Below are 23,501 nucleotides of genomic sequence, written 5' to 3' on the forward strand. Positions count from 1 at the left end.
ATATGAGCCTTTCTCGGTTGATGCATAAACCGGCTTAACACATGAACTGCATAAGTGATATCTGGCCTCGACACAGTTAGATATATTAACCTTCCAACCAATCTCCTATAACGACCTTGATCCTTGAGCAAATCGCTCTTATCAGACAATTTCAATCCTCGTTCCATAGGTGTATCAATAGGGGCAGCGCCCAACAATCCTGTATCCTCAATAATCTCTAATGCATACTTACGTTGGGAAATAAAAATCTCATTTTTAGAAGCAGAAACCTCAATGCCAAGAAAGTATTTTAAATCACCCAGATCTTTGAGATGAAAATGACTATGTAGAAATTTTTTTGTTGTAGCAATGCTCACAGGATCATTTCCAGTAATCAGAATATCATCAACATATATCAAGAGGGCAGTAAAGGACTTGCCTTGCTTTCTGGTGAACAAAGAATAATCGGCTCGAGATTGTGCATAACCGGCGGATTGAATAGCTTCTGAGAACTTGGCGAACCACTGGCGAGAAGCTTGTTTCAGACCGTAGAGTGATTTATGAAGGCGACATACCAAGTTTTCCTCCCCCTGTCGCCGAAGCCCTAGCGGCGGAGACATATATATTTCCTCATGTAAGTCGCCATGAAGAAAAGCGTTGTTAACATCCATTTGATGAATAGACCAACCACGGGCTGCGGCCAATGCAAGCAAGCAGCGGACAGATATGATCTTGGCGGTGGGGGAAAAGGTATCCTGATAATCGACACCTTCTAATTGAGTAAAGCCTTTCGCTACCAATCGTGCTTTGTAACGCTCAATAGACCCATCTGAACGGTGTTTAATTTTATACACCCATCGACAGCCAATCGGTGTCTTGCCGGCCGGAAGTGGAGTGAGAGACCAAGTGCCATTAGCTTGGAGAGCTTGCAATTCAGAACGCATTGCCTTCTGCCACTCAGGATGAGCGGCTGCTTCCGAATAAGACCTGGGTTCTGTGACAGCACTATGTTGAGCAACAAAAGATCTATATGCAGGCTTATATCTGTGATAAGAAACATAATTGGCCAGTGGATATCGTGTACCTTTAGTTGGACCTGGAATCAAGGAAGACGATTGATTGGAGGAAACGTGGGAGCAAACATAATCGTGGAGCTTGATTGGCGGAGCGATATGGCGGCTAGAGCGACGGAGCGGAGTGGCTGGTTTGGGTGAGTGTGTTTCTGGTGAAAAGATGAGTGTCTCAGCTGGAGGAGCGGACGGGATGGATGCAAACGGTGGCCCCGGAGAAGGCGATACTAGAGTTGTAGAAGGCGATGGTGAAGGGTTTGGATCAATCTGAGAAGAAGGTTTGATAATGAGTTCGGAAGGTCGAGAAGGAGAGGAAAAGTCATCATTTTCTGTGGTGGGAGACGGTGTGCTTGTGTGGTTGGAAAGAAGAGGGGAAAGTGCGTGAGAAGTAGAGTCAAAGGAGGAAGAGATGTCGTGGGCCACTAAGGGGATTGGACCAGAATTATGGGTCAACGAAGGGAGAGTAGAGTTGGGCTTGAGAGAGACATAAGGAAAAATATCTTCATGAAATTTGACATCTCGGCTAGTAAAGACCTTTTTGGTTGATAAATCAAATAATTTGTATGCTTTCTGACCAACAGGATAACCGATGAAGATGGATGGCATGGCACGGTAATCAAATTTGTGAGAGGTGTGAACATTGGTGGCATAGGCTAAACATCCGAAAACACGGAAATGGGAGTAAGAAGGTGGTTTTGAGTAAAGCAATTCAAAAGGAGTTTTGAAAGACAATATTGGTGAAGGTAACCGATTGATGATATGTACGGTAGTGAGAGCACACTTCCCCCAAAATTGAATGGGAACTTGAGCATGGAATTTCAAAGCTCGGGCTACTTGTAAAATATGACGATGTTTGCGTTCCACAACCCCATTTTGTTGAGGCGTGTAAACACAAGAATGTTGAAAGATGACACCATTATCTTGGAAAAAGGAACGAAGTGAGGTAAATTCTCTACCATTGTCACTTCGAAAAGTTTTAATGCGAAATTCAAATTGTGTGAACACATAGTTGAAGAAACGTTTTAAAAGTGATTGTGCTTCATCTTTATGCCGCATTAAAAATATCCAAGTGAAACGTGTATAATCATCGACAATAGTGAGAAAGTAATGGGCACCAAACAGAGAAGGGTGTCGATAACGTCCCCAAATGTCACAATGAATAATCTCAAAAGGTTTTGTAGAAGAAATAGCACTAGTACCAAAAGGTAAACGACTTTGCTTAGCCAAAGGACATATAGGGAAAGCATTATTGGACTGAACAGAAAAATTCAAAAAATTCTTGGCAATGAAACTCAAACGAGAAGGTGATACATGGCCTAAGCGACTGTGCCAGAGATCAGTGGAAGAGATGGCGAGATTGCAGGCTGGTTGGTTTGTGGATGAGGAATGGTTGGTTAAAGATTTCTCCGTCGCTAGTGCCACCAAATAGTATAGTCCGTCACGTTGTTTACCCAAACCAATCGTCCTCCTCGTAGCCAGATCTTGCAAAATACACCAATAAGGGAAAAACGTCACTGAACAATTTAGACCTCTTGTCAAACGACTAACTGATATTAAATCAACTTTGAATGTAGGCACAGATAAGACATCATGCAGATAATAGACGGAATTCAGAGGCAAAGTCCCTTTCGTAACGATATTCGCTTTTTCTCCACTAGGCAATAATACGGGCGGTAACGAGCAATTTTTATCTTTATGCAATAACTTAGAGGATGAAGTAATATGATCTGTCGCCCCACTATCAATAATCCAATTGCGGGAAGCGACTTTGGACAAACCTGGCTTTGTTACCGCATTCACTTTGGAACTAGAGTTTTCATCTTGGTTATTAAGAAGTGACAATAGTTGCTTGAGTTGGGCTTCTGACAATGCAACTGCAGGTTTCCCTTCATCTGCCTCAGAAACTTGGTTAGCCGCAGAAAAACTTTTATTCCGATTTGAGTTTGAGCCTAAGTTCATTCTTGCTTTAGGATGGTCTGGTGGGTATCCATGTAGTTGAAAACACTTTTGGACCCAATGACCCATATCTCCACAATACGAGCACTGGGGACGTCCTCTACCAGAACCCATGCGGCGCCGATCTTGATCAAAAAATGGTCTACCATCTTGTCCTTGAGAAGACCGATTCTCCCGGAAATTTTGAGAACCAGAGGGGCGATTAGTCGGTTCCATCCTTCTTGTGTTCGATCGATCTATTCCGTCCTTCCAAGTTGTCGAAGACTTGCCGTTGTTGCGCACGACCATAGCAGCACTTGCGGCAGATTCCACTACTGCGTTCGTCGAAGTGAGGAGGCGTTGCTTTTCTTCTTGAGAGATAGAGGAGTATGCTTGGCGGACAGAAGGAAGAGGATTCATCAGGAGGATTTGCCCGCGAATAGCACTGTAAGATTCATTCAAACCCATCAGAAATTGCATCAATTTTTGTTGATCTTGTTGTGCCCCATGCGCTGCAGCGTTGTAGGAAGCCAGTTCATCCCACAGGCCTTTCAATTTTGTGTAATAAGCAGAGACAGAGAGTTGCTCTTGTCGAAGACAAGCAATATCTCGCTGAATTTCAAATATGCGAGGCGCATTGCTCTGAGAGAATCGCTCACAGAGATCTTCCCAAACTTCATGAGCAATAGAATAATAAATTACACTGTCCGCAATTTCTGGATTGAGAGTATTGACGATCCAAGAGTGAACCATGTCGTTACACCGTGACCAAGTCGCATAACCTTTAGGATCAATTTCTTCTGAAGGAGCCTTGATCGAGCCATTAACAAAACCCAATTTGTTCTTGGAGTTTAAAGCTAGAATCATAGCCCTTTTCCAAGCCGAATAATTGTCTCCATTCAAAGATTTGGAAATCAAAACCAAACCTGGGTGATCTGAATGGTGAGTGAAATAGGGATTGGAGAGATCTGCCTTTGAGAAATTCGTAGGAATCTCTGATTTTGCCATGATGATTGAAGAAAAGAGATGCTACACGAGAGAGATTAGAGTGCAGCAATGAATCAGGATTTTAGTCCTGCTCTGATACCATGAAAAGAAGAAGAATTGGCTGAATAATTATTATTGATGTTGAAGTGTGTATTTATACAAGGAGGTTTGAGATCTTTCTCTACAAGTCAGGAATCAGCTTACCATATTCTAGACTATCCATCTATAAGTCAGGAATTACAATAGGAAAACTAACATATACAAATCATCTATTCTTAATATGGAAGATTTAGAAAGATTGACTTTCTAACATACCTACCTCCTTGTTTTGTCTCTAGTCCAAGTGTATTGATGCTCTTATATATGCCAATTTTTTATTATTATTGAGTTGTTGCACTTTTTTTTATTTTTTGGTGTAACTCCACACCATACCTGGATTCCTTTAATTAATAGAAACCAAAGAAAATCTATTTCCAATATAAGAGAGTTGAAAAAAGAATCCATCATTGTTTCAAGAAACAACCCATTTAATTTTCTTCGTCCAAATTGAACATGGATCCTTCAATTTTGGTGTTAAAAGGGTACATGCATTTCACAAAATCTAGTATTGGATGCCTTGATAGGGATGACAACGGAGTGGTTCAGGATAGGTTGCCTCCATCTTAACTCAATCCTGTTTATTCAAAATAATTCTCATCATCATCCTATTTAAAATGGTAGGGCGGGTTTCAGAAATTTTTGCCATACTTAACTTTTTTTTTTTTAAATTACTTTTAAAATTTTTAATTACATTAAAATAAATATATTTTATAAATAATTAAATTATCATATTTTTTATAACTTATTTTATCAAAAAATATTTTTTTATTATCTATATATTAAAAATATATATAATTTAATTTAATTTTATATATAATTGGGATGAGACAAGATGGGGTGAGACAATTCAATACCCAACCTTTCCCGGGTTTTAAAAATTTTTTCAAACCTGTCTCAAACTTGTTTAGTTAAAATTAAAACTCATTCTATTAGGATAAAGTGAAACCCATTCCATTAGGGTGAAGCAGGACGGGTATCCGAAAAAAAACCATTGTTGATGTTAAGTCAATTGGTGTCAGGTCCTTCTAGCTTGATTGAAGTCAGATGACCTTCTTCCTTTCTTTGTGCCTCTAGAAGAATCCGTCTAGTAATAATGAAACTGGATGAGTTTCGCTCCTACAAAAAATGATGTCTAAACAGGTGGTCTGAGTACGCCCCTTCGAAGCTTAAGTCAGACAAGAATAACTCAAGCTGCTTTGTGGGAGAGAATGAGTGTATGTGTGTATACCTTGTTCGTGCTTTTCGGAGGGTTTATATAAGGCTGATGACACTGCTACTATAGTGCTAACCAGACACTCTGACCTTTTTCTATAATGATGATTGTCCTATGGGCAGTTGGACAATCATCATAGTTAATTAAGGGCGACTGACAGGTGCTATATGCTAACATGCCAAAATCTTAGACCGAGTAGTTGTCTGTCCCCTTAGCTTGTCGACATATGGTATTATGTGCAGCAATTAATTAACATGACAGGTGCTATATGCTAACATGCCAAAATCTTAGACCGAGTAGTTGTTTGTCCCCTTAGCTTGTTGACATATGGTATTATGTGCAGCAATTAATTAACATGGGCTTATGGGCTAAATAAAATCTCATCGGCCGCTCAAATGTCAGACGTGAATGATCACGCATGCCAGAGATTTTTAATACTTGATTGGAGAGTCCTTCTCATTTGAAAATTCAGACTCACAATATCGTCTTGCTGGTGGGGAAAGGAATCTTCTCACTCCTAGTGCCAAATGGAATTTGTCTTGGTCCGGATGAAACGATCCCACTGGATTGCATGCTTGCCCTAAACGGCCAAAGTGTCCGGGCTGAAAGGGGCACGTGAGGGAACCCTACACTATTGCCATCCCTGTGGCTGAATGTTGGATTTGAATCTACCCATAATACAAAACAAGCTAACTTTTCGATCAATGACGTAAATACTGAATAAAATAGGGCCCCGTTCCCACAAAGGGACAAGGGGAAATCAATGACGATGTAGTGGAAAATTTAGTGGGATCTGTTGGCTTGTCCCGGTCAAAACAGTAATAGCACTGAGTATTATTGGAACCCATCATTGAATTATCTGTAGCCCAGGTGGGCAGGCTCGCATCATTGACTACCAGACGCGTTTTCAGCGTAAATAAAAATAATTCTAAACAAGAAACTTGTACGGGGCATATCAGAAACGCTGGTGAGTGGTGACAGCACTTTCTGTTCTTTAAAATATAAATAATTTTTTTAATTTTGATGTAGGATATAAATTTTTTAAACAACTACTCTATAATAATTTTTAAAAATAAATATAATTTTTTTATTATATCAAAATTTATTTTTAAAAAAAAATAATATTTAAAAATATAAATTTCAAAATTATAATATGCTAAAAATAGTGAAAGTCTTTTTGAGTTAAAATCGACAATATTTATAGGAATTGTTAAATGGTATCAAAATTAATCTATACTGAATATTTATCTATTTGACGTTGCAATCACGCGAGATAGACTTATATGTGTAAACATAATTTTTGAAAATCTACCAAAATAGTCTTGATATTTTTATTAATATTTTGATTACCTTAGTCATGGAAAAAATTAGTAAGGATAAATATCATCCTAAAATAGAGGAAACCTTAATGAACAAATTGTTTTGAATCAATAATCAAGTAAAACACTTGACACAAGACAACAGTATTAATTTCCAAGCCCGTTTTAATACCAGTCTTTATATATGTTCATAAAAGATATATAAAGAGGATAAACAGGATATTAGTTCAACTACTCATCATGAAGCCTAGCTCACTGATCGGACCCATTACTTGTTCCATGACCCTCATCAGTATTCTTATACTTGTACATTGTAGCGCACACTAAGTAGCCAAAAAAGTTGAGCATTCCGACCACTGTCAGCAACCAATACACATTATCGAGCCTCCCATTATTTAAATCGTCTGGCAACCACTTGGTGGTTCTTCGAATAAGATCGATCACCGCAGTGCTCAGATAGAATGCTATGGCAATAAGCAGTGAAATCATTGCAGTGGAAGTGCTTCGCAAGGAAGTGGGAAACTCCTGGTAGTAGAGCGAAACTTGTCCCGGAAAATGAAAGGCTTCGCCAATGCCCACTAAAGCAAGCTGTGGAAACAACCATAGAGAAAGCATGGGTGTTATGGGGCCTGCAGGCTGGTTCTGGAGGTGGTGGGCGTGAGCTATTCGAAGCCTCCTCGACTCGACCAGGGCGGAGACCGCCATGCTAAGGGCATTGAGAATGTGGCCGAGGCCGATCCTTTGGAGGGGCGTTGGAGAATGATTGGTGAGTTTCTTCCATAATGGACATAGGATGCGATCGATGAGGGTGAGAGAGATGGCAGCAGAGATGAATGCGATGACAAGGATGGAGCCTGCTGGGATTTTGAAATGAGGGCCAAGGTGACGGTCCATGGTTAGGGCTTGGAGGACTGTTAGGCTGCTTTGGATTCCTATTGGGGTGGATAAGAATATACTAGTGCACCAAAGTGGAAAGATTCTGATTAGGGTTTTGAGGTCTTCTACTTGTTGGACTGTACATAACCTCCATGGTTTTGCGATTAAGCCATCTGCTCTAATGTCTCCTTCAGTTTTCAGTGCTGCTCGATTCAGGAACCTGCATGAAATTGACGAGTATATTACCAATCAGCTCAAGCTAAAACCCATAAAGGGCGATGCCTATTCGTGGGTTGTGTGTGAGTCACATTATCATTTATTTTACTTAATTCATGGATTGGTGGAGTTGGTCAGGAATCAGGATATTCACATCATGTTGAGTTTCTTTTTTTAATCATATAATAATGAAAAATGGAAATGAACGGTCAAATCCTTACCTAAAACTCTTTGTAGGTGTAGTGGCAGTCACCATTTTCACATATCCTTGATGCTTATGGCAATAATAATAATCATCGCTATTCAAAGAGATCAGAACCTTCCTTTTCCGCAAGGCGGCCACAAAAACCCGAGCCAAATCCACAAACGGGCTCCCTTGAGGCTTAACATGGCGGTAGAATCGACTTCCCAATAAGAAAATGACTAAGCCAATGAGGTTACACACAACGGTTAGGCCAAAACCCCATGTCCAACTCACGTTATCTTCAACATACACAATGGCTGTGTTACTTATTACAGAAGAAACGTAGAAAACGAAGAAGTACCAGTTGAAGAAAGTGGCTTGATGTTTGGGTTTATCGAATTGATCTGCTCCCATGGTCGCTAGAGTGAATCGGGTACCCCCCAGACCTATTACGGCCAGTGTTATACCCGAGTATAGGACTGCGAATTGGATTTTTGATGGGTTTTTGCAGAGGGTAGATCCATGTTCACACTGTTGAGGCCTCAAGAAATCTAGTGTGGTTAGGGCTAAAAATACCACCCCCTGCAAGTGTAAATAAATTGTGGTTGATTTGAATAAAAAAAGAAAAAAAAAACTGTCTCTTCACTTTATCAACAACATTAATTTATATTATATTATATTTCATCTCGGTCGCAAAAAACAGAAAAGATAAAGGATCGCTCACGTAAAAAAGATACTTGCATAAAATTCAAAATCTATAAACCCTAGGATACCAGGCCCACTAAATATTGCATATAATCCTAAATGAGTTTTTTTTTTTTTTCAATTTTACGAAACAAATTTTATCAACAAAAAAGTGCTCCAGAAATATTTTTAATTTATATAAATATTTTTAAGTGTTATAAAAATTAAAAACACCTTTTAAAATAATTATTAAATATATTTTAAGTAAAATAGGCATCGGGTTAGCAAGTCAACGAGTGAAACTTGTAAAAAGAATTAAGCTTGTTCCACTTTCTTTATCTTAGCAAGAAACTCACGGAAAAAAGGAGTAAAAAATAAAACAGAAATAAAAGCATAATTAATTACCAGCAAAGAGATACACGAACAGAGAGCAATGATGGAGAAGCTTCCAAAGAAACAGTCAGCAGCGATAGCTCCGACGATCGGAAACAGGCTGGTGGAACCGCTAACCACGTTGGAAATCTGAGCGGCGTCGATTCTCTTAACGCTGAACTCTTCTATCAGATACACGATCAGGTTCGCCCCCCATCCGCCGGCCGCCAGTGTCAAGCCCGTCAAGGCACCTGGGTTCAACGTAACAAACACAATTATTACATAATTTTACATGTCAAAAAAGAAGAGATCAGTTGTGGGTGATATGTGTGAAGAGACCTGCGATGAAGAGGAAGGTGATCCAGCCGCCTTTTGTGCTGCCGGAATCTGAAATTTGAGACTCACGGTCGCCGGAGAATGAAGGTTGGGCGGTGCAATCGGGATTTTGCAGGTCTGCGGCTGCCATTTGGTCTATGTTATTTTGGTATATGAGATATGATTTACAGTAGGATCTCCGTCCGTGTTAATATAAGTATATAATTGAAGTGTTTCAGGGGTCCTACGTTGGCCATTCATACCACCTCTGCTCCTTACTCTACACCTCTGTAAGTGTAGAAGCAAAACATCGCTGTCCTTCCTGTCTTTTGTCTTTTTTTCTTTTTCTTTTTCTCCTTTATTATGTATCATGAGAAAGAAAAATTATCAACCTGAACAAAATATTATAATATTTATTTAATATATTTTAAAATTTTGTTCATGAAGAAAAAAAATAAATAAAGTAGGTCTCAAAATTATTACTTGTTCTTCACTTTCTTTTCCCATTTTTTTTTCATTTTCCTCCGATTTTTTTAAAACATTTTAATATAAGAATTATTATATTTTATATAGAAATTATTAGTATTTTTTGTTTTTTAAAAATTCCTACATTTTTTTTTACTGAAGAAATATTGAAGCAAAACATGATTTCGAATTGATATTACATCATACCAAAATCCATATGAAAATAAATAATATATTAAAAATGTTATTATGATATAATGGTGACAAGCATGATTCTCGTGATATTGTAGTTGATGATGATGATGGCAATGGGCACTACTCCTAACAAGATAAACTTTGTTGAGAACAATAAATAAATAAATAAACAGACAAAATACAAAAATCTCAATGATTTTCTCATTTAGGTCTTAAACTAATATCATCGACAGTTCTTTAAGTGTCACCGAATCTTTCTGAAAATAATATTACTATTTTATTAAAAATCCCATTTGAGACAGGAGTTGGTCAAAGAGATTTAGCACCCAAACAGAAAGTATATTTTGTTTATCCTTTATTTAATAATTAATAAATACCTAAACATTTGCATACTTAATTACAAAATATAGTATTGGATTTGGTTATTTAAGAGTCCGTACTTTGAATATTTAAAATTTTTTATCATTTAAATATTAAAAATATTATAAATATTTTTTAAAATCATTTTCAAATGCATTTTAAATAAATATATCATGTGTATTCTCTTGGTCTTGAAAAGTTATTTTAAAGAACAACCAATTAGAGATTGGAAACCCTAGAATCCATTGTTTTTCAAGTAATTAGTTCATATAATTTTTTTTTAAAACCAAATGAACCAAGTGGATCTAACTTGAGATACTATTGTACTATATACTTGAAGTTGAGAAATATTTTTAATCAATTTTTAAAATTTTTATTACATATTTTTTTAATTATTTTTTATTTTTATATAATTATTTTAAAAATAATTAAAATACATATTTTATAATTTTGAGAATAGAGTTTTTTTTGTTAACATTCTTAAAGAAAATATTAAAATACCATTTCAATATTTATAAAACAAAAAGAATTGATTAAAAAAATGAAAATACTTAGAAATTTACAATAATTAAATATATTTAATCGAAATGTTAGGAGAGGGAATGAAATTAACCCTAAAATTTATAACCTACATCTATCCAACTATATTATAAAATACTATCATGGGAATGTCATGGGTAGGCCCAGGCTCCACAAGTCTCAACAAAGTCAATGAGGAAATAGTGGAAAATACAGTAGCCACAGTGAGAGTAGCGAATATTATGGGAAGACGCTGACGCGTTCTCAGCAACTTGGCCTGCCTTGGAATCATGCTACTGTCTTTCTTGGTGCCGTGGGTACCGAGCTAACCGATTCTGACAGCGGGTCCAACTACTCTGTCGTCTCACTGTCAAATAATAATTATAATGCCCTACAAATTGTGAGGTTTTTGGAAATTAAGAGAATAAAAAAATACAGCCAATAAAATAATTTAAATTTATTATAAATCATTTAGGAAAGGCTATCATTTGATTCGATTGTCTTCATTTCAATTCAAGAATAAAAGAGGTAATGCACCACCTAGTCCAAATTAATATGAAAAATGAAAGAATGATATATATCTTATATTTGTTATTTTAAAAAAAAAATCGGTTAGAAGATTATATATTTTTAAATTATTTAATTTTTATATAAAAAATTAAAATAAGTTAAGTAAGTTTGAAGTAGTATATAAAAGCGTTAAAAAAAAAATTTAAATGAAAAGTTTTATACGATTTTTTTTTAATATAAATATACCAAGTACCCATTTCAAATTTTTCGTATAAATTTGTTTTATATATATAATTTATTTTTTCATAAAATTATTAAATACATTTACTTAAAATATTTTTACCTAAAATCTCTCAAAAAATAAATTTATAAATTTATAGAGGTGTTAATTAAGATAATTTAAAAATATTCATACAAAATCACAAAGTTATGAGTAAAATTAACTCCTCATGTAACCCCTCTTCTCATTTCCTTCCCCATTCTCCTCCCATCTTCTTCATCTTTTTTTTTTTTTTTACTCTTTATTTTCTTTTCTTTATTATTATTATTATTTGTTTTTCAAAAACTCAACCCCTCACCGCCGCCACACCGACCCATCGCCGCCGACAAGCCACTGCCGACCGGTGACCCCCTTCCCATCTCATCCGTTTCCATTATTATTATTATTATTATTATTATTATTATTATTATTCATTTTTCTTGATTTGATTATAATAGTAATTGTTGTTTGTGATATTTAAATTGTTGAATTAATACGAAATTTGAGTTAATTTGTTTGTGGTAAACTAATATGAAATTTGAGCTAATATATTGTCGGTGATTAATTTGGGACATTTGGATTATGTTAATTGTATATTATTTATCTTATTTAGACTTGGGCTTCTACTTATTGGTTACACATTTGGGCTATTTTTGTTTTTGCATGGGCTCATTCTGTAAACCTATTGGCTGAGTACAAATTTATGACACGTTGGAACACGGAATTTCATGGAACAAAGTAAAACTCGAAAAGCTGTAAATGGAGCATTGAACTTGTTGTAAGTTTGTTTTGATACATATTTTATTTTTCACTCTTATTTGGTTTTATTTATGTAAATATTTATCTGTGTATATTTACTTGTTACGTACAGAATTAAATATCAAGCAAATCATAAATTTTATTTAAATGAGGGGAAGAATTCAATAAACATGTTTTAATAAAATAATAATTCAAAAATATTATGTTTAATAAAATAATTTTTTTATTTTATTTATAAAAATTCAAAAAAATGCATTTAAAAAAATCCAAAAGAATTGTTTTTAATAAAATTGTCCAAAAAAATGTGTTTTTAAATAAATTCTTTTTTCTTAATTAAAATAGGATTAAAAGCAATTTTTAGAAATAAGAGATTGAATTTTTTCTTCTTTTTAATTAAAAATTCTTTTGCAAATAAAGTTATTTTTTTTAATAATTTGTACAAATTACTTTTCTTAAATAAAAACAAATTGAAATACTTTTATAAATAAAATTGTAAAAATTCATTATTTTCTAATAAAAGCAAGTAAAAATAATTTTTGTACCCAAATTGAAATTTTGTAATAAATTCTTTTGATGCAATAAGTGTAAATAACTTCTTTTTTTTTTTGTTGAAAATTGAATATGAAATTGAGAAAATAAATTGATTCTTTTTTTTTAAATAAATAAATTAAAATCATTAATTCAAAAATCATTTTTAATAAAATCCTTTGAAATTTCTTAAAAACTATTTTTTTTAATATCTTTTTTTTTAGTTCAATAAATCATCTTGCATAATTCTCTTATCATTTATTTTGTGTATTTTTTTAATTAGATTTCATCATTATTTTCGTGTATATTGATTTTCACTATGACTTGTACATGTTCATTTATTTGATTATTTTTCTTAGTATTCATAATTAATTAATTAATTATCACAATTCCCTTCATTCGATTAGTAGAGACCGTATGTATACGGGCTTAGAGGGATGCTACGGCTCACCATCATACCTTCTCAATAGGTGACCTGATCCCCAGACCCAATTTATATTTTTGCAGACATGTCTTTTCCAAATAAGGAGTCACATAGGGTTTTATTTCTTATTTTGTTTTCCCTTAAAAAAAATTAAAATAAATGGCGACTCCAAGTCTTTTCTAAAAATCAATTTTTATCAATAAATAAAAAAAACGAGTTTCACCATCGAATGGAAACTCATCGAGCGAAATGCGGGATCCACAACATCGTTTTTCTTTTCTACATAAATGGATTGACACGACAAACCCGAGCCTAATCCGAAAATGAAAGCTTTACATGACAACAAAATAGTTTTGCCAACGCACTCAATGATGTTGGGCACAAATGTGATTTTTGACGTTTTTGCACAATTTAGTGGCATCAAGAAGCCTAAGCTTGTTAAGTTAGATAGATGGTTGTATGGAGTTGTTGGATTATAGTCTTTTACCATAAATACCAATTATGATAAATCCACCTATCCACATTTGATGTGTAGACAATGACATGTGTATCATAGTCAATAATTAAAACATGGAATACATCAGTTGAGCTACAACAATGATTAAAATGACTAACATAGATGACTAGTCAAGCTTATATAATACTACAAGAGAATTAACTTAAAAGAATTATGGGTGATAATACACATTTTTAATTACTGAAATTAAGAGAATGTATAACTTTTTATTTTTCTTTTGACTTAATTTTTTTGTGCAAGATAATTAAATTTAAAAATAATGACAGTATTTTTTTTTTTTTTTGTGCCTTCAATAATTCTATTGATAAAATTAAGGAAAATAATTAAATTTCTTCAATTGTACAAATATTTACATATTTAAAAATGATGACAAATTTTTTTTATTAGACAAAAATTTAGTGGGTGTTTGATAAATCAATTTAATAATCTAAAATAATTTAATAATTAAATTCAAATCATTAAATAAATTAAGTATGTTTGACAAAATAACTTAATGGTACGACTTAAACTCAAAAAAAATTTTAAATAATAAGTAAAAATAATTAATTTATTTTTTAATTCATATCTTCATTTGACATTTTTATCCATATTTGCTTTAATTATTCTCATGATCATTTTTAATATTTCATTACCTCCTTTATACTAATTATAGTTTATGAGGATAAATATATCAATTTGATAATTTAGAATAAGTTTTAAATTAATTTTATTAAACAACTTTAATATTTAAAGAAATAATTAAAATAATAAGTTTTAAATCAATTTAAATATAATTTAACTTAAAATCAATTTAAGTTATTAAGTAATTAAATTTTACCAAACACCTACTTAAACAAATTTCTACTTTTGCCCATCTATTTTTAATAATTTTCCTCTCTATAATCATAAATATTTTTTTTATTATAATAAATTTGCAAATTTTCGGTATAAGAATATTAGGAAAAAATTATACACCACATTCCTTTTTCTCTACAATTATAATACACACGGCAAAGAAATAAGTTTTATTCCTATTTCAAAAATTATTTCAATAAAAATTTTATCTGCTATAGTTGTTTGATTGATATAACCCAGTTCATTTCGGACACTATCAACTCTTGCAAAGGAGGCCGAGATGCTAAGGATGGAGCAGAGAGGAAGAGATCAGCATTGAGGCCCACGCACCAAAAGTCATGATGTCGTGGGCAAGCTGGCAGTTCTCGACTAGCTACTAATCTACTATTCGGACCTGTTGAGGGATGCTCTACTCAGCTTGTAGAGCGATTGGTGGAGTCGCTGGATACTTGTTTCGGCGAGTTGTATGATCTCTTTCAAGGTATGGATGAATGATTGGCTGTTGTCGAGTGTTAGGTGTCGGTTTAGACAAAGTTCAGGCTCCAGACCATTTCCCTCGCCAGACAATTCAAGCTATATAGACTTGGAATTCCTTGCTTTATATTTTGATTTATTTTTGGACCATTTGTATACAATACTCTATATATCTTTTGATGTATTATTCTACATATGGTTGTATGTTTTGGACATCATTGCCAATACCTATGATATTACATTTTGAGAGTCATGGTTTTCATTGATTTACTTTCTACTTCATGTCATTTTTATTATTAAAGGGGAAGATTATGATTGTTTGGATTATGCTACGCTATGCTGATTTATATTTTATTGATTATTAATTGTTTGATTTTCATATTTCAGGCAATGCTTGGTTGTAGGTCTTTAATTATTGATTTTTTTTTTTCAAGATTTGATATCAAGATTTTGGCTTGTAACTTCATTATTTTTGTAAGATTATATTTTTCCATGCTTTGTTTTTCACATGTATATAAATCACAAGTTTTCAAAATATTTCATGATTTGCAGTTTATTGATTAAATATTATTTGTTTAGGATATCTAGTTTAGACATAATAGATTGTATGATATGTAAACTCTTTTCGAGAGTATTGAAGGGTTTATATAATCATTAATGTATCACAAAATTATTGAACAAAGAGATGTAAGTGAACAAGATTAGACTTAAGGTCTTTGAAGTAAATATAATTAAATTTGTTTGGATGAACAAGAGCATTAAAATGTGTATTTTGAGTATATTATATGATTAAAATCTTTTGGATTGAAAAAATTGATTTTGCACAACAACATTCATGAGCGCTCAAGTGCTTGGGATTATTTTTGTATATTCTCATTGTTTTTTATTTTGTTTTTTCTCATGTTATTGGTCTAACTCGCTAGCTAGGGTTTTCATAATATAAATATAACTTATTTTGTTGAATGTTTGAGAAGTGCCCTATATCGAAGTTGCGCCACTCTCCCATGTGCATTCACAACACACTCAAGAAACTTATTCTTGATGAATATTTGTTCATAAAGCTTGACTCATCCTCTCAAGACATTGAAGAGTCCATTAAGGAACATGAAGTATTGAGTTGTGAATGTGTATTCAAGTGTAGATATTGATTGTTATAAGATTTTTGGAAGAAGGTAGTATTTGGTCAAGTAAAATTATATATTCGTTCTTTTGTATTTAATAAATTTGTTTTTATAATAATTATTATGATTTTTCCATCTATATAGTTTCTAATAGACTTTTCAATAGTTTTTCATATACATCACATGTCTTTTGTTCATCGATTGAAATTTATTTTAATATTTAACTATTTTATATTGATTAAAAAATATTAATTGTTAAAAATTGAAATTTTGGATATAATATCCAGAGTATCTATTCACCCTTCTCAAAGTAATTTTAGAAATAAAGATACCTACATGGACCATGTAGGTAGTTCGAATGTATATTTTACATTCTATTCTTCGTATTTATGGGAGCATTTTTATAAAATTGAAGTAATAATTTTTTTCCGAGTCAATGCCCTAAGTTTTTGGTATTAATACACAAGTTTATTATGTTGAATATGCATGACATACTAGAGGTTTTTCATGTCTATAACCCTAAGTATTCATCTCTCAATCTTTCAAGGGCATTCTTGAAATAAACCTTTGGATTTCAATTCACTAGTAAGTCTACCATTTTATCAGTAGCCATGGGTAATTACCCCTATTTTCCATTGTATTCTAGATTGAAAAAAAATTATTCAAACTTTCCAATGGGGTTATTTTTCCCATAAAAAAATTGTGGATATTTTATGGATGTACCAAACTCATTGTGGTTCCATTGATCAAAGTCATCAAACTAATTAGCAAGAACGACTGAAACAATGATTTTTAAATTTCATCTACTTTGACATCACTTGAAAGTTCTTGCATATGTTAAATAGGCAGTCTCAACAAAATAACATTAAAATTATAATCTTTATTTTTTTTTCAATTTTTTACAGATGGTTTGATGTATACCACTTGAAAGTGAGAGGAAGATATATAAATTTACTTGATTGAATGCTCTTACTCCTTAGGATTTTATACAATTAATTTCGTACTTATTAGTGACCTCATACTTGTTAGTGTATTACTTTAAAAACTTTTTATTTATTTATTTATTTTATAACCGAGGAATCTTTCATGGTCAAGTCCTTAGAACTCTCTATAAAAACCTAAGTCTTGAGATGCTGACTAACGCCTATAACAACCAACACCAAGTAAAGCAGGGTATCATTAGCAGTAAGATTCAAACCTCAGACTATATGTCTCTCATTATGACTACACCTCTCAACATTTGTCTTGATCAACCGGAGTAACATGCTTGATAGATTAAATTACTCCAAAAATCATACTGATGTTTCAACAAATTTAATCCTCAACATCCGATAGCTTGAAGATTCCTTTCAAGAATGACCTTAAAGTATTACTTATTCTTTTTATCACTTACATTTTGTATCTTAAAATTTTAAAAAAAGAAGTGGACACTTTATTTATTTATTATTTTTATCGTATTTATAACTTTAACTTTTTATTTTTTAAAAAAATAAAAGTTCTTGGAAAAACACTAAAATGTGCACACAAAAAAAAAGTTGTTTCAATATTTATCAAATATAAGCTTTAAATAAAAAATTAATTTAATAACATAAATTACAATTACAACTTTCAATAATTTAAATAAACTAACAAAAAATTATAAACTAACAATAAAAAATTGTCAAATAAATTTTTTAAAAAGACTTTTAAAATGGACTTTCAAATAAAATCTTTTATAAGTATCATTTACAATTTTTGAATGATTTATTTTTTTATTCAAAATGAATAAAAATGTTTCAATAAAATAAATAAATCCATTGGTAGGTTTTAATTTTTTTCATAAATAAAAAAAAAAGGATTAAAATGAATTTAAGATCATTTTAGCATAAATTAGGAAAATATAAATAATTTTAATTAACTTAAAGTTATTATGTTTTTTAATATAAATATTTCCGAACAAAATTTAAGCTATTTTGTAAATATAATGTGTTTTTAAATACTGAAAGACAATGTGCTTTCAAAAAATGTATTTCAGTGAAATAAACTTCACATTATTAATCATTATTTGATTTTTGAACTCAAATTTGTGATTAGTATATACCAATGACTTTAATTTTATCATATATATAGATTATTTTTTTGAAAAGAACAATTTCACTAACTTTTTCTATGTTGTTTTTAACATTTTTCACGAGTTTGAATCGATTTTCATCCCACCTATACAAGCAAGTTCAACTTAGAGTTGTCACAAGTCCAAGGATACACTATGCAAAAAGCAATCATGGCTTTTAAGGAAGGATTCTTTGAGACGTTGAAACTACTTGAAACCCTGTCCAAATCCTCTTCAACTACCATCAAGGACTAATTTTTTAAAGAACATAAATATGTCATGTTGGAAAAAGATATTAATGTAAGACAATGTTGATGACCCGCTATGATCGTCTCATCTTTATCAAATGGGTAGGCATACGGAGGCAATAGGAAGCTTACAATAGGAAAAAGGACAAAAACAATAATAACAAATAAGAAAGAAAAGATAAGTGGTCAACTTGTAATGAAAATCAAGGATAGGAAACCCGATTATGGCCTAGCAAAGAGGAAAGAAAATGTGTCATACCCATAATGCTAGCATTTATCCATAATTAGTTACAAAAGGGTCATAGGATAGAGCTCAAAGGTATCGCCTTTGTTCAACCATTGAGGAACCATGGTACGTGCGGTTGCCTCGTCAAGAGTCAACTACAGTGAAGATGTCAAATTACAAGATATGGAGGATTTTGATAGACCTACTTTGCCTATCAGCATTCGAGGCTTTTGAGCAAAACAGGATTCAAAAAGGAGATGGTGCCACCAACTCTCTTCCCTTAGTGGAACTAGTGTTATCCTAGTCTATTCGGTGGAACAGATCATCATTCCACAAAATAGCAAATTCCTAAGGCTTTATCTGGGTAGATTTAGCCATACATACGAAAAGCTTAGATTAAAATTTCAATATGATAATAAATACCATATAATTTTTCTTAAGTTCAATATTATATTTGGCTAATATTAGACAAATAAATGACTCTTGCTATTTGAATCTGAAGAACAAAATAATAGGTTAATTTCATTAATGTGCTTAACGCTTACACTCATCCAATCTTCTACACATGTGCACATGGTACAGAAGAAAAAAAGGAAAACGAGAGCACATATCTCTCAAACACATGAAAGCAAAATACATAATAAACCAAGGGAATGGACTGACCTTATAAAATTAACAGCAAGGCCTAGTCCACCTGATGAACAGTCACAAGACGCACAATAGGCAGAATATTCTCAATTTTTTGTCTACAAACTGCCTTTTTTTTTTCTTTTTTACTGTCTTGTCCGAGTTTCCTCTACTGGGTGCAACCTTCAAATCACAGTAGTGTTTTTACTTTTTAGTTATATAACACTCCCACTTGGAGATTCACCGGATGGGTGGATGCTTCATTTGTATTAAGCGTAACCTGGATTGAAAAATAAAGCCTCCTGGTAAATCATATCCTTCATCTGTTCTTCTACCAGAGCTTGTTGCTCAAATTCAAAGGAAAATGGCTCTGGGCAAACTGGTTCATCAGCTGTATCATGTAATCTTGAAAGGTAAGGATGGGCTAATGCTTCTTCAACTGCACCCATAGTTGGAATTCAATGTTAGATACAAGAAAATTAAAGCAGCAATAGGAAATCACTAACCAAAAAGGGGAAAACAGAAATACAATCGATATCTTGATGGTAATATTTTCATCGAGGCAAGTGATCTTGTGTATAAATTTAACTCCATCTGAGACAACTCTATGATGCCAAGGCAGTATTGTAATGGTATCCAGCTCAACACTGATCAAGGATTCAATTTTTGAATAAAACATGGACAGGAATACAATAAGCACGTAATGTAGGAAAATGTCAACTTGACCGGTCTTTCAAAAAGTTAGAAAGCCAACATTGTCACACCATATTGCTATAAAACTAACAAAGTAAACGTGGATGCTAGATGGGTCAAATTTCTTTCATAGCCAGCTTGACCCTGATTTTGACACACTTAAATTGAGGATAAACTATTTAGTATTCAGTTGAATATTCTTAAAGGGAAAACAATGCACTTCAAGAAATATTTTGAAAAAGAAAACTTAAGGACAAGGACTTAAAAAAAAATTGTTCCAATTAAATATAAATATATGAACTGGTTTTGTAAAACAAATTTTGATTTTGGACAACAAACCTCACTATGAAGTCAAATTATGTACTCATGGCGCTTAGTAGTTAATGGAGTTTAATCACATTGAGACCAAAGAACTAGTAGGTAAGTTATTATTTAATTCTGTCTACGCGAGCAGCAAATAGCATCAGATAAGGAAATTACCAGTAATTCTTTTAGTCGGATCAAATGTCAACATTCTATCAATGAGATCAATGGCCAGTGGATGAATATGTGGGAAAACGTTTACTAATGGCTGGCGGGGATGTTGGGGGAGTTGCATGATATATCTTCTTGCATCATCATTCCGAACAAACCCAAGATCAGACTCAGTGGGTGTGCCAAGAAGCTAAAAAGTACAAAAGCATGTGTAAGCATTTGTCCAGCATAAAGCATTATATATACACTTAAATAAATATGTATAAAACCAACAAAATTATACATAATCACACAATTCAACTTTTAATAATCTTTAATATTGTTACACAGATTGGAAGCTGAAATCATAACAGGGCTACTCTGTGGCAGGGCCACTCTGTAGCAGGGCACTATGCTATTATTCGATAAAGCGTATCCAATTCCGCATTTCCAACCATGCAACCATGAAACCAAATTCAGATACTTGAAAAAATTATCTAATAAGTCATATTTCTTCTCCTAAGATGTTTCAAATGCAAAATGAAATTACAAAAATCTTAAAAAACCAACTCTATTCATTTAAATTTCTTCTTACCTCTGTCAATAAGCGCATTTGATGCACATGGTCTTTACCCGCAAATAAAGGCCTTCTGTTCATAAGCTCCATAAAAATGCAACCCACAGACCAGACATCAATTGCAGCAGTGTAATCTGAAGAATTCAGCAGTAGTTCAGGTGCCCTGTACCATCTCGTAACAACATATTCCGTCATGAACTCATTCTCTGCAGTTGGACGAGCAAGACCAAAATCACAAATTTTTAGATCACAATTTGCATTCAGCAAGAGGTTGCTGGGCTTCAAATCTCTATGAATCACATTTGCGGAGTGTATATATTTCAGTCCACGAAGTATCTGGTACAAGAAGTACTGCAGAAAATTCCACTTATAAAATAAGTTGCAGTTCTTCCAACGGAACAAATAAACAAGGGAAGAAGTGAAGCTCAAATATTAGAATTTTGAGTTGCTCTTAAGAACAATGCAAAGAGAATTACTTGACAGTGCTCCTCTGATAAACCTTGGTTGGAGCGAATTATTTGGTGCAGATCAGTGTCCATGAGTTCCGTGGCAATGTAGACATCAGAAAATTCTCTCCTTAAAGGAGGAGGGACTACATCTCTTATACCTATAACCTGTTTCAGGGGAAGTATTTTTAGTGAAAAAAGATTTAGAAACTGTCAAAGTTAACCGCTAAACTTGCATTGACAACAAAAACTACTTCTACAATCATATTTTGTTTTCCACAAAAGAAGCAGAGAGATAACAAGAGATGTCATCCTTTTAAAGTTGATCAACATCAATTATTCATATTTGCCTTCTCAAATTAGAAATTTACAGCCAACTATTACAAAAACAGGAAGATAATTGGATAATCGGTGTGCTTCGAAATGCTAGAATCCTTCTAAGGTCACAGCTCCTGGAGACCTTTCTTAGACACTGTTCCTCAAGCTACAATACTCTGATACCATCAGGAAGTGTTTATCCTATCAGACCACAATCAATCAAATAGAGAGATTGATGTCGTTTTGTATCAATCTAAAGTCTAAAGACATGATAGATTATTTGAAGTATATTCAAATAATTGAATGAAAATTCCAAAATAAACACTCACGTTTTCGTGATCCAAATGTCTAAGAAGTTTAATCTCCCGAAGCGTACGCTTCGCATCCATGTGATTATCGAAGGCGTTCGCTATTTTCTTGATTGCTACCATTTCATTCGTCTCCGAATTCAACACCGAGCTTCAAAATTCAAGCCGAAACAAGAAAGAAAACGAATCCAATAACTCAGTGATCATCCAAAATAGGAAATAAAACAATTATAACATCCACCAACACGATCGCCAATCAGATTCATCAAAACTAAAACAAAAAGGGAAATAAATAGATAAATCATAAGATCGTATACCAGACGATCCCGTATGCGCCACGACCGATCGGCATGATCGGAGGCCGGTACTTCGCTGTGATCTCAAAGAGATTTCCGAAGATGTTGTGTTGGAAAAACAGACCTCCATGTGTCGGAACAGCCGGAAAATCACTTAATTGACCGCCGGTGGAGTTCCTCGTATTGTCAGCCATTTCTATACTCACTTGTTGCAGCTCCCCTTCTCTCTCTACCTTCTCCCACTTTCTCTCTCTACTGATGTTTGATTACGCCACGAAGATATTTGTACTTATATAAGAAGAGGAGACGCCGCCTCTTTCGGGGAAGATGAAAGGAAATGGACTCGAAAACGCGCGATGGGCCAATAACGCGTACCACGAAGAAGAGGTCAGACGGCTGACAATCAGCCGCCTCTGATCGACGGTAGAGACGAGTCCAGTTTTTCAAAGGTCCCCTCTTCAGCTAATTTGGATTGTACACCCACCATACTCACAAAATAAAATAATTTTATCATATTTAATAATCATATAAAAAAAATCATAAAAAAAATCAAATCAAATTAAAATTAATTAAAAACTTATATTTTTAAATTATTTAATTTTTATATTTCTTCTTTTGACATATTTTTCTTAAATTTTCTGGGATGGATGGCTTATTATTTTATTCGTTATAATCGTTAATTGGTGCCACGTAATCAAGCATTATGCCAAAATTCTTATCCCCATCCCTTTTGTCAACTTGGTCAGATTCACAATTAGGTTGGGATACTTCTGCCACCCTGGCTCTTTCGGATAAAATATCTTCATATGTGTGTATATATATATATATATATATATATATATAAACTATTGGTTCTTTGGGATAAAGTTTTAAACTAATGCATGCTAATTGGTTCTTTCACGTAACACTTTTTTTTTACCATGAATGGAGTTACTAAAAACTTTTAGAACATATGTTTTTTTTATTCACATTCTAGCACTGATTGATTCCTTATAAAGGGCAAAGT

At 33.2% G+C, this 23,501-nt stretch overlaps 2 protein-coding genes across 2 annotated transcripts; both read right to left on the bottom strand.

Moving 5' to 3' along the window:
- Positions 1–6,743: 6,743 nt before the first annotated feature.
- On the bottom strand, positions 6,744–9,563 carry LOC100256995 (protein NRT1/ PTR FAMILY 2.7). Its single transcript, XM_002281870.4, has 4 exons — positions 9,274–9,563; positions 8,968–9,185; positions 7,916–8,460; positions 6,744–7,698 (listed from the first exon to the last, which is right to left on the bottom strand). The coding sequence occupies exons 1-4, from the start codon at positions 9,398–9,400 to the stop codon at positions 6,855–6,857; spliced, it is 1,734 nt and encodes a 577-aa protein (XP_002281906.1). The 5' UTR covers positions 9,401–9,563; the 3' UTR covers positions 6,744–6,854.
- A 9,711-nt stretch (positions 9,564–19,274) lies between these two features.
- On the bottom strand, positions 19,275–22,986 carry LOC100263976 (mitogen-activated protein kinase 3). Its single transcript, XM_002284771.4, has 6 exons — positions 22,517–22,986; positions 22,221–22,350; positions 21,604–21,741; positions 21,146–21,478; positions 20,578–20,761; positions 19,275–19,843 (listed from the first exon to the last, which is right to left on the bottom strand). Exons 1-6 carry the CDS (start codon positions 22,687–22,689, stop codon positions 19,674–19,676), a joined length of 1,128 nt encoding a protein of 375 aa, XP_002284807.1. The 5' UTR covers positions 22,690–22,986; the 3' UTR covers positions 19,275–19,673.
- Between the last annotated feature and the right edge of the window lie 515 nt (positions 22,987–23,501).

The sequence above is a fragment of the Vitis vinifera genome, chromosome 6 (genome assembly GCF_030704535.1).
Source record: "Vitis vinifera cultivar Pinot Noir 40024 chromosome 6, ASM3070453v1".
NCBI classification, from domain to species: domain Eukaryota; kingdom Viridiplantae; phylum Streptophyta; class Magnoliopsida; order Vitales; family Vitaceae; genus Vitis; species Vitis vinifera.